Below are 13,206 nucleotides of genomic sequence, written 5' to 3'. Positions count from 1 at the left end.
AAAAGGTCAGTTTTCATTCCAATCCCAAAGAAAGGCAATGCCAAAGAATGCTCAAACTACCACACAATTGCACTCATCTCACATGCTAGTAAATACTCAAAATTCTCCAAGCCAGGCTTCAGCAATATGTGAACTGTGAACTTCCAGATGTTCAAGCTGGTTTTAGAAAAGGCAGAGAAACCAGAGATCAAATTGCAAACATCTGCTGAATCATAGAAAAAGCAAAAGAGTTCCAGAAAAACATGTATTTCTGCTTTACTGACTATGCCAAAGCCTTTGACTGTGTGGACCACCATAAACTGTGGAAAATTCTTAAAGAGATGGGAGTACCAGACCACCTGACCTGCCTCTTGAGAAATCTGTATGCAGGTCAGGAAGGAAGAGCTAGAACTGGACATGGAACAACAGACTGGTTCCAAATAGGAAAAAGAGTACGTCAAGGCTATATATTGTCACCCTGCTTAATTAACTTATATGCAGAGTACATCATGAGAAATGCTGGGCTGGAGGAAGCACAAGCTAGAATCAAGACTGCCAGGGGAAATATCAGTAACCTCAGATATGCAGATGACACCACCCTTATGGCAGAAAGTGAAGAAGAATTAAAGGGCCTCTTGATGAAAGTGAAAGAGGAGAGTGAAAAAGTTGGCTTAAAGCTCAACATTCAGAAAACTAACATCATAGCATCTGGTCCCATCTCTTCATGGCAAACAGATGGGGAAACAGTGGAAACAGCTGCAGACTTTATTTATTTGGGCTCCAAAATCAGTGCAGATGGTGACTGCAGCCATGCAATTAAAAGATGCTTACTCATTGGAAGGAAAGTTATGACCAACTAGACAGCATATTAAAAAGCAGAGACATTACTTTGTCAACAAAGGCCCACCTAGTCAAGGCTATGGTTTTTCCAGTAGTTATGTATGGATGTGAGAGTTGGACTACAAGAAAGCTGAGCACGGAAGAATTGATGCTTTTGAACTGTGGTGTTGGAGAAGACTCTTGAGAGTCCCTTGGACTGCAAGGAAATCCAACCAGTCCATCCTAAAGGACATCAGTCCTGGGTGTTCATTGGAAGGACTGATGTTGAAGCTGAAACTCCAATACTTTGGCCACCTGATGCAAAGAGCTGACTCTTTTGAAAAGACCCCGTTGCTGGGAAAGATTGAGGGTAGGAGGAGAAGGGGATGACAGAGGATGAGATCGTTGGATGGCATCACCGGCTCAATAGACTTGGGTTTGGGTGGATTCCAGGAGTTGGTGATGGACAAGGAGGCCTGGTGTGCTGCAGTTCATGGGGTCGCAAAGAGTTGGAGGACATGACTGAGCAACTGAACTGTAGAAACTTAAGGTTTTTTAATTAAAAAAATACAACAAAACATTTATCCACAAGAATTGGGATAACAGAAATGAAAATAAGAGCAACAAAATTTGGGGAGCTGCAAAGTGGCTGGATGAATGGTAACAGAGTAGACCAAGGCAAACTCTAAGGAAACAGTAAGAAAAATCTAAGAGTTCATCAACTGACATCACGTAATAGACAAAAGGCTCAAGGATTTGTACCAGTTAATCTTGGAAGTGGGGATGAAAAGTAGGAGAAATTATTAAGAAGAAGTTAGATCAAAGGTCCCCTCCTCCCCAATGCTGCCATTAGTGAACTATTCACTACAAAGACACAGAATACATACAAAGAATAACAAGACATATAAAGACATACAGAGAATGACAAGAGGTTCATTCACTGAGAAAGAAAACAGAAAGTGACTAGACGGCATTTACCTAAAAGGAGGTAAGCACAGGATTAAATGCACGTATACATAACTGAATGCTGGGTTCCTCAGCAATTAACTCCCAGCCAGCCCCTTACCCCTACACAGGAGAACAGTGAGTCTTTTCTGGGGAATCTTAGCTGAAAAGACTCCAAAGATCCTAACTCGAATTGTTCCTCGACAAATGGTCCACACTTTGGTGAAGCTCACAGTCAGCAAAGCCTATGTTCTTACAGCACGTGCAGCCATGAGCAGATAAACAAGACAGCCAAGGAAAACCCCTAATAAAATGGTTCTCAACACTGCTTGAACAGAGAAATCACTTATTAGTAGAAAACTTTTAAAAATATTGATGCCTGGGTCCCAACTCCATTCAACTGTTCTGGGGTGGTACCTTACCTAATCACTGGGATTTTTTAAGACTTCCTGTATTATCATACTGTGCAGTCAAGTTTAATAAACACAACTCTAACACCACATGCACGAAAAAAAGAACCGGTTGATGTATATAAACATTCAGTAAACAAAAAGAAACTTCAAAATTAATATGTGCTAGCACAACTGGAATATTCAATAGCAGGCTTGGAAGACTAACTAGTAAAATCTCCCAGATTGCAGAGCAAAAAAAAAAAAAAAAAAAAAAAAAAAAAAAAACCACACAAAAAATAAGAGAATCATAAGACCAGTCCAAAGATTTCAGAAAAAGAAAACAAAGAAATTGGAGAGGAGGAATATTAAAGATTGCTAACAAGAAAGACTCCAACAGCAACTCGGGAAACAAGAAAATACTGCCATTAAAATTCTTAATAATCACTACCAACCTAAAAACTCCACACTTAACCAAACTAACTAATGTGAGGATAGAATAAAGACATTTTTCATTTCTTAAGACTCACTCAAGGCCTTGCTCAAAAGAGTCTGTAAACTCACTGGGTAGCTAACGCCAGACTACAACCCCAGACTATATTCAGCTTATCTTCTCCAGGGAGATTTCAACTAAAAAATAATGAGCTTTCTTTTTGCTCTTCACCCAGTTTTAGTGTTTACGTTTCACATTCACTGTTTTATTAGATTAATAAAGTATTTGAGGAAAAATACTTGCATCAGAATACCTGAGACACATATTCAAATACTGGATTAAACATACACTGAAATATTGGAATTAAAGGAAAAGTCAAGAGAAATAAACAAGAAACTAAATGTATACTTTAAAAATAAAACCCATTTCAATACCAAAAAATCATCCTCCATAAAAAAAGAATGTTGTAATCATGCAATGTTGCAATTAAAATGAAAAACTTTGGCAAAATATCACTTTGTATTGCAATACTGTTTACTAACCTCTGATTCATCACCCTTCTCTCTGTAAGCAGTAGCAATACTGGTCTGAACAGCCTTAATCCATGCCTGGCGCAGCTTTTCAGAATCTGCCTGAAGCATACAACTTCTAAAAGGAAATAACATTGTTTTCTCAGACACTAAATTAACCCAAAAAATAAGGTTTATTTTTTGTCAACTTTGCTATATAATAATTTTCTAACAAAAAATAATGTGTTGAAAGGTTTTATTTCACTATCTTTAGGTAGTATGTTCATAAAGAAATCAAGAAGCCAATGAAAGAAATTACCTACTGAAAACAAATCACCTATTCTGTGTATTAAAAAAAAAACTAAATTTGCCACATAAAATAACATTAATATTTTTCATTGGGTAGACATATGAAATAATAAGTTATCAAAAAAATGTATCTGATCTATGACTTCAGCTCATTTCCATGACAGTTAAAATGTTTCCATATAGCCATAGTAATCATCAGAATTTAAGGACTATGATGCTGCATAAAAGTTACATAAATATCTGACTTGTAATCATTAATATGTGTGTGATCATTCATAATTCAAATTTAATTTGAGAACACTTTTTTCCTTGTTAGCTCTTACAGTCACAACTGTAACAAATCTTTCTGTATTCTGGAAAGTTCTTTAAGACAACCTATAGAAACACAAAAACAACTCTCAAATTCTTTAGAACCACTCACTTTGTTGGAGAGACCACCTCAAAGCAGAATCGTCGTTCTATGTCCTCACAATGTTTCACTGTGCAGAGCCTGAGATCCTCCACCACCACAGTGGGATTATCCTACAAGGAAACAAAACTCCTGTTTTTATCAACCTAGGCTTTAAATATCACTACCTATAAAAATATACTTAAAAACAGTACTTGGAAAAAAAAACAGTACTTGGAATAAATGGTCTAATTTTAAAGGTTGATATTTGATCTTATTTTAGATCAGAAATAGGAGTTATCAATATAGATATAACTAATTCTGTATAAAGGTAATTATGTCCTATTAATTTTATCTGCCTCATAAAATTGCTGTATAAGAATTAAATGAAATAGTTCATATAAACTTAGTCCACCACTTCACAATTAGCAGGTGCTCAATAAATGTTAGCTTCCTGTTAATTTTCTTCCATTTTCTTTCATATAGATTTTTCTCCTGATCCCCACTCACATATAATAAAAGCCACTCTCCTCCAAAAAAGAAGCCTTTCATGAGTCTAGTTTTAATAACTGAAAGAAAAATAAAAAGCTTATACATGCTTCTTAAAATATCTAAGAAAATGAGAATTTTTTGAATAATTTTTTAGTAGTTAATAAAAATAGAAAATTCAAAACCAAGCTTATCAGGGTAGAAAAAAACATGAACTGAATAGTTAAAGAATTTGTATGAAATAAACCTGCTACAATAGAACCTAGCAAGTAAAATTTCACATTGTGTCATCTCAAGAGGAAAATAGGTGGGTATTTGAAATTTACAGTTGAACATATTTTTCATAAAGGTTAACTAGGTAAAAATCAAATCATCAATTAACTAATAGTTCTTTTCTCTAATTATCTTTATCATTATCAAGTCACATATAGTTTCATTATACCTTTCCATTAAATGAAAATACCTCACTCTTAAAATCAGACTAAAGAAAACAAATACATTAAAAGTTTCTATTTAAATTAATTCAAGCTTATATTTTAATGTAATTGTTAACCCTTCTCTATTACCACTTTTGGTCCTAAGGTGATATTTCTTAAACGCAACCTTTCCTTTAGCACCAAAACAGTATTAGTGAATTCCTGTCTCACAAATGGACAAAGAAATATGTGAAGAAATAAAAGTAGTAATCCTGAGACACACAACAATCCATCTCAAAGACAGGAATTAAGAATTCAGTAAACAATGTTGATACTTTCCACTCCTGAGTCCTATTATACATATCCAAACATAAAACTAACAAATGATAATTTTGCACACATACATATTTACGAACTTCAGTGCTATACCAAGAGGAACAGATAAAAACTGGAGGATTCAATGGGTTTTCACTTAATTACTTAACAAAACACCTACCTTAAACTTTTTCTGGTAAACCAACTGATTATTCTGTATTGAAAACCAGCGTCTAAATAAATATAAAATAGATTACATTTTCACAAACATAATTTATTTCAGTTGTTGTTAGAAACAAAATATTTGAGAAAGTACTAGAAAATCAATTTATAGTAATTAAGTTTTTAGAAGAGCATTGTTTTGTTTTGCTTTATATAAACTGATGTCAATGAGATAACTACTGAAATTAAAAATTTCAGGCAATTTTAAAACCACAGAATAAGAAAATAAAACTATCATATTTTTTATTCATTTTTATGTCAGAAATTTATACCCTAACAAAAGTTGTTATACTTTGTGCCATTATCAAATAATAATTTTTTTAAAAATAAAAATTTAGCTTTTTGAGCTTCCCCAAAAATAACTAAAGCTTTTCCCCAAAATAATTTGCTTGTGTTATAAAGTAGAAATAAGTTTATATTATAAATAAGACTATTCATTTGTATACAATAAAAGACCGAAACAAATGGTGCTTTGTTTTCAACCTTTCTGCACCTAATTCAACGAGCATTTGATCTGTAAAGCAAAACAGAAAATTATATCATCCTTTTAGAAATGATATCAAATAGGAGACTGTCGCCAATTCACTTGGCCTTACTTTCATGTAAAATACTTCTTAGCAGAAAAATCAAAGTTATTACTAAAAATGAGTCACCCAATTATTTATATTGTTCTGCTCATTACTGTAAATTAATTGACATTTTACTTGCAATCTTCTTCAGAAGAAAAAACTAACCTATGTATGGCATATTTACTAATTCTAATTTATTAAAACAATAAAAGACCTGAAGACTTACAAAAAAAAAAAAAAAAAAAACACAGCCAAAAGCCATTCATAAAAGGAAGCAAAAATTCTCATCAAGCATGAAAGGTAAAACAATATTTGAGTCATTATTTTAAAATTAGTTACATGTGAGATGATTTCTATTGTAAACATTAGTTATTAATCTATTAGCAGATAGAGATTCTACCTTTTCATTGATACTAGTACAAAGCACTAAAAATTGTATTTAGACATGTTTAGAACTTCTATTTCAAAAAATTTAAGTTAATTCTCCAAGGCTGAGAAAATGATTAGATGCTTTTCTATTTTTAAGCTAGACAGACTGTTAGGTTTTCTTGCTATTTAAAAAGGTATTCACCTTTACCATTAAAATACAGATTTGTTAAACAAGCATCTAGATAAAAACCAAGTCGGTTGCCTCTAAACACAAATTATCAAGAGATGGGCTAGAAAAGGAAGAACTTCTGGGTCTCTTTGTTCTGGGACACATGGTTGGTTAGATATGTTAAAGGAAATACCTCCAAACAAACAAAATGGTGCAGCCCTGCCACATGGGATGACATGCAATGGAAACAATCTCTGATACTGATTCAAGTATTATTTTAAAAATCATTTGAAGTAAACTATATTAATAAAAATTCTTAAGTTTTATATATAGCAATACTATACAATTTGATGAAAAACTACAAAGAATTTCATTGAACAATGGAAAAGCAACCAGGTAAACTTTTAATGCTTCTGAGGTCATCAGAAAGTAAATTTCTTTTGACCTGCTGAATCTTAGAATAATAGCCTCTAAACATAAAAACAAAATACTAGATAAAAACTTATGGTTTTTTTGTTAGATTCTATTTGATTATTAACTTTATAGATCATTCATATTTCTGAAACTTAGTTCCCCTGCCATTTATCTGCTTATGAGGAACTTTCTCACATCATCAATTTTTGTTTATATTATAAATTCAAGACACTATGAATTCATCTTAATTTGACATCTCCTAAGTGAAAAAAAATCACAACTATCCTGGGTAGAAAAAAATTTTAATTGCTAAACTCAGTATGTCTTATGAATACTATCTCCCCTCCTCTATCATTAAAAAAAAAAAAGAGCTAACTATACTCAATTTACATTGATCAAGACTTTTATCAGGTAAGCAAAATAAAATATAATCTTTGCTCCTATAGAATAATCCTAGTTATTATTAAGACCTCCAATAAAAGGAAAAATATTCACAATCTACCGGATATGGAAAAATATTTAATACTTCAAGCTCATGCCACCCACAGTTTGAAGATACTTTAAAAGGTAATTAAATAATAAAAAAGACAAATGTTGGAAAGCATTATGCTGACAACTATACTATATTCTACAAGATTCATAAACTGACCAAAAAGCCAAAATATAAGTATTCAAAAGTGAAATTTTTTAGGTTTTAAGAAAACTAAGACACCACTTTATATCTATCTCAAATTGAGACAACTCAATATAATAAAAATTTTAGACCAAAATTTTCATTCATAAACAAATGTTAGTTTGTAAATATCAATGAGAGCTTCTATACGACAAAATTAAGGGGGAATACATTAAAAACTAAGTATCTTTTACAATTTTTGAACACTAGTCCCAGGACTTACTTGAAACCAAGAACATGGGTAAAAGCCAAACTTTTAAATCTTTATCACTCTTTATCTTTAAAAGTAGAAGCTTTATCACTAAAACCATACAAATGATGGGTTCATGTGCAGATTCCTATAGATGCCAATTAGTTAACATTTAATAAAATTAAAAGCTTGAACATATACATGTTCCTTTATTTAAAATTCAATTTAGTTTTCACAAGGAAAAAGACCAAAGTGGTAAAACAAACAAAAAAGTTGGAATTGGCAATGTTTCTTTTAAACATAATTAATAAGGTGATCACCAAAGAGACTAATACCTAACTACTATTTCAAACATTTAAAAAGCATTTACTAGCTTATTTCCCCTAAAAAATACATACCTACATATATACATATGTGTGTATGTATAAATATATGTGCGTGTGTGTACACATACACACATACATACATACTCATAGTACTCGTATTACTGAAGCTATGTCTTCTTTGGACAACTATTTACACATCAAATGTTCCTTTCCAGATTAAAACAAATTGAGGATATAAGCAATGAGAAGGTATAATTCTGTTCCTCAAATAAGATGTTTACATTTTCTTCCCAATTTAAAACATAAAGAGACTTTATATCCATTGCAAGTAATCCAACTGAAATGCAGGTTAATTTCGAGCTTTCTCGTGCCAAAGAGGAAGTTGGAGTAAGGCAGGGGTGAGGGGAAGGAAGCCATTTGGTACCTGATATGATCGGGCTTTTTCCTGTCATGTGAAAAAATGGGGCAGGATTAAAACATAAGGGAAAGGTGGTAAAAGAATGAAAACGCAAATGTGCAAAATAAGCAAAGGACTAGCATGATATGAAAATAAAGCAAGAATTAAAGGAACCAGCTTAAGCTCATAACCTAACAAAAGAATCAAGAATATCTGTTGCATTTTGCTGATATTATATATATACGCATTTATACAGCTAATTCCAACACTTAGGAATCTGAAAGGCTAATATTTTATAAATATTCAAAATATTCTTCAAAGCATTATGGCAGGGAAAATTCTGTACACTCTATTGAGAATATTCACACAATTTACTATTATTGGGAGTTATCTACCTCTATGATTATAGCTCTAAAATATAAACAGTACCTTTCCTCATCTTAAAAAATTAAAGAAAACAATCACTACAGCTATGTCTACATAAACCTGAAACAAATGAGAACATTTCAAAAGGAAAAGCTCCTCCCACCGGCTCATCCTCTCTTCATCAGACAGACACTCTAAGGCCACACATAAGTAGAGTTTATCTTTAATCTATGTATGCACTTCTTATCTCTATCTGTACTAGAAACAGAATACTTTATTTTAAGATACTGTATAATGCATTTTATGCTTTTAGCTACATTTTCCAATTTAACAAAGACCGAGCACAGTGCTAATTATTCCACTTCCTCAATAGTCTTAACAGTTCATTACTAAATAATGTTAATATTTAATTATTTTTATTGTTCCTTCGTACTTTCTAAATTTATCATGAAAAGCAAAAGAGAAATACAGGTATTAGTAATCCATCTAGCTCTGACTTGAGCTTGAAATGAAGTCGCCACACTGAGAAGATGGCCTGGAAAGACTATTTTGTAGATACCACATCTTCAAAATATATATATTACAGACATTTAAAAATCTTAAGAGACACTACAAATTAGAAATCTGAAACCAACAAGAAACAACCTCAACAATTCACATAAGACATAAAACATTTCACTTCTTACACCATTTCAATCATACCACATAAAAATACCATCTCTTTGGTTAAATTTCAGATTATAGAATGATGCTTTCAAAATATACTTAGATTTTATGAAGTATAGCATCAGGTTTTAAAACTGATTGGAAATTCCTAGTCAAATTCACATTTCTCTCAGGAAGATCTTTTTTAAAAGGTGACTCTGAAATATGTGTGCTTCTAGTCCATAAAGCTATAGACAAAAGCAAATTTGTCATCATATGACTGAAACCTCTCAGAGTGACTACAAGAATGTATGTTTCCTAAAACTAATCCACAAACAACCTTAAAAAAAAAAAAAGTGGGCAGAAAAAAATCTGTATGCTGGAACAGTTGAATTTCTGGATTTTTGTAGCTAAGGCACAAATATCACAAATACACAGTCTTTTATTCAGAGGCTAATAAAATATATTAAATTAAGCTGGACATAGAACTTACTAGACAAGTAGGAAAGAGTCTGAGATCATATATAGGTAAAAGGAAATTATTTGCAGATTTTTTTTTTAATTTTTAAAGATTAAATTTTAATAAGAAATGCATTCTTCTAAAAAAAAAAAAAGATGCATTTTTCTTTATGTAATACTTAAGCCAATACTTCAATGCAATGGAATGTCAAATTGCTATATGATCCCTTGACGGTGTTTAGGCAATTTACTTCTTGTTGAAAAATTGTAATATATTTTCTCTCATGTCTTTGTTGTCTCTTTCTGAAAGATATGTCAGTTGTCGACAGCAAAGCACAGATATTTCCCGAGACTAGATTTTTGGTAACCTCATATAAAAAAAAATTTTGATACATTCCAAATTTTTAAAATTGAAAAGCAGAAGAGAATTCTAAGTAACATTTAAGAGACTTCTCTTTCTTCTCCCTTTTATAGTTATTGACCTATAACCTGTAAAATATTTAAGACTTTTGTTAAAAGGTTGCTGACTTCTGTCTTTGACAAGAGTTTCTTATGTTTATATGCTATATTATTTACAAGTCTGCTTTTAATTAGTGTTTTCATCAAAATATTCTTTAAAGGTATATGAAAATGAATAATTTGCTATTCATAATTTATTCCTAATAATGCAAACGCATTAGGAAAGTTTTTAAAAATAGTTTTTAAACTATTTTTGTTGTTGTTTTTACCAAAGCTGTATCTTATCAAAATACAGACTGTTTGGCATTTTCATAGCAACTTTCCTAAAACGCCAGGTTTTGAGCCTCAATTTTGTCACAAACCAAGTATATGACCTTGAATGAGCAAACATGTCCCTGCACTTCCATTTTCTTTACTAAATATCAGGGTGTTAACTATAATCTATGATTTTAACCAATAACTGTTATCCTACCATATAGAAATGGCATCTCCTTTAAAAGGTGGCATCATTTTCAAAGTTACTATCATTCTTAGTTGGCAAATGGTAGGTAACATATCTGCAATTGAGAATTTAATAGCTATTCTCTACTGATTTTAGTTATGGTTTAATGTCTATGCCAATTAATAAAATTCATGAAACAAATGAAAACAAAAAGATCCATGCTTGAATCAATTAATTTTCTTCTGTTGTCCTAAATGGGAATGTAATTTTCCACTAACACTTATTGTGCTTCATTTTTAAGTCTGCGAGCATTTCTGATGAAGAGTACTCTGTGGAAGTTCATTTCGTTTCTTCTTAACATAATGGTAGGGTTTTTATGGATTTATTGTAATTTCACTGTGTTAAATTTTAAGAAAGTTGTTTTGAAATCTGAAGGTTAAAATTCAATTCTAACATTACCTCGTGAAATTGTACTAGTTGAAAACTCTTTATAAAAAAATTTGACAGTCATACTATTTCTTATATTAATTTCCTACTCTGGCCAGGGAAATTTGCCAGGAAAGGCTTAAAAGATTATCGGCTTAATTTTTACAGTTTAGAAAACAAAATTTCAATTTTACATTTTTACTTTACAACAGTTAAAACTTTCTTTCTTAACCAGGCCATCTGAGGAGATCCTCCTATATTCTCAAGTATTATTTTTAAAGTTCTACATCACTCAAAAGAAACTTAATATCAAATACAATCACCATTCTTTCCCATTTATATTCATTCTCAGGTAAAGAACAGTTACTTCAAATGCAACACGCCATGTCCCATCTAAACATCTGACAACACCAAATGCTAGGGAGATACTCAAGGACACCGACACTAAATTGAGACAAATAACACTGAGACAGTGATACTAAAACGACATTTGAAAATAATAGTAAACATTTTTTAATATAACCTCATCACCAAGAACTCAAAATAAGTGCACTAAAAATCCATTTCAATATTTTGAATATTCAAGCATAATCGTTTCCAGTTAAATTAGCAAAAGTGTATATCAAATTAAACTTACCAAGAAAATTCTATTTATTTTGCTAATGTCCATTTTTTAAAAAAGAAAACAATCTTCTCTATCATTAAGTGAATTCATATCCTGTTCAAGCAGCAAATAAAATATATACATTCAACCAATAATATAATAGTAATTAAATCAATTAACCAGAATCTGATACTATTCTCAACTATTACAAAATAATTCTTTTTTTTTTCCACGAAGGAGTTATCCTTGTATAAAAGACTAATCACTGCTATTCAGAAAGATGATCCAGAGACAATCACTCTTTCCTTTTGCCTACATGTCGGAAATGATTTCACTTTATTAATACATGAGAAATATAATAAAATATTTTACACATTCATTTAAAAGGTATTTACTTGATCAACATTTATTTTAAACAATCAGTTTAGAAAAAACATTTAAGTTTTCAGTAGGCATCAAGTTAAGAAAAGAGGAGTACCAGCTGCCACATACACTTCACATATAAAACTCATCCCATATTCTAAAGAGCCTGGTTAAAGTTATTGAAAAGAGCAAAAAACCAGGATCACCTCACTTAAAGATTCACAAGTCAAAATTAAGTAAATATGTACATAAACACGCATACAAAGGAGGAACCCAAAAAAGGAAAAAAGCCCACTTGTCCTATTCATCCATTATACTCAATATATAACTTGCAATCAGATCTATTTCATAGCAAATATCAGAGGAAGCTCACATCTAAAAACTTATTCATTGTAGTAACCTAGTCATTACAAACCAAGCATTATAAAAACTCTCCTTGCTTCCTGATTTAAACTTTGCTTAAATTTTACAATTTAGATTTGCTAGTGTTATTTTTCACTTGCTTCTTAAGGCCTTTTTCCTAGAGGGGCAACTTATCTCCAATACACGTAGTTCAGAAAAGTTACTAGGGACTGTAAATGTAGAGAATTATGAAGGAAAGAGTCACTAAATCCCAGAGAAAGTCAGAAAACAGAGGATATGGAAAGAGCAAGACTGGTGTTTGAAATATATTACCTGTTCCAAGTTTTGAAGGCATTGCTGGCACGTTTGAACAGATAACCTTCCATGACAATGCCATTTGCAGCATCTACGTTATATTCTAGCTTAGAATCATCATTGGAGAAATCCTAAACAAAATAACACATTAAAAAGTTTGTATGGTTTTTACTTATTTCCCTAGACAAATCTATCCTAGAGAAACAGCTCAAACAGTAGAAAAGCATTGTATTAGGATAGTTATATCAACAACATTCATAAGGGGAAGCCTAAATGTTCAATAATAGAAGAATGCTTCAACATATTAATGTATTGTAATTCAGTGGACTATTATGCAATAACACAAACAACTATACAGAATACACATTAAAAGAGAAAAACAAATATAAAAATTTTATAAATTATATAACCTGGATAAATAAAATGTACACACTGTGATTAACAGAACAAAATAATATGTAAAAA

At 31.4% G+C, this 13,206-nt stretch overlaps 1 protein-coding gene across 2 annotated transcripts in view; it reads right to left on the bottom strand.

Annotated features, from left to right (window-relative positions):
- Positions 1–13,206, bottom strand: part of ACAP2 (ArfGAP with coiled-coil, ankyrin repeat and PH domains 2) — a 153,532-nt gene that overhangs the window by 26,649 nt on the left and 113,677 nt on the right. Inside the window, exons 10-14 of one of the 2 annotated variants that reach the window (XM_065943559.1) lie at positions 12,760–12,872; positions 8,348–8,368; positions 5,173–5,224; positions 3,805–3,905; positions 3,108–3,213 (exon numbers count right to left, since the gene is read on the bottom strand). In XM_065943559.1, the coding sequence (XP_065799631.1) occupies positions 3,108–3,213; positions 3,805–3,905; positions 5,173–5,224; positions 8,348–8,368; positions 12,760–12,872 (393 nt within the window). The remainder of the gene's footprint in view (positions 1–3,107; positions 3,214–3,804; positions 3,906–5,172; positions 5,225–8,347; positions 8,369–12,759; positions 12,873–13,206) is intronic. The other variant, XM_065943560.1, reaches the window with a different exon arrangement.

Source organism: Muntiacus reevesi, chromosome 8 (genome assembly GCF_963930625.1).
Source record: "Muntiacus reevesi chromosome 8, mMunRee1.1, whole genome shotgun sequence".
Lineage (NCBI taxonomy): Eukaryota > Metazoa > Chordata > Mammalia > Artiodactyla > Cervidae > Muntiacus > Muntiacus reevesi.
The sequence above is the reverse complement of the archived record's forward strand: the minus strand, read 5'-3'. Positions and strand labels throughout refer to the sequence as shown.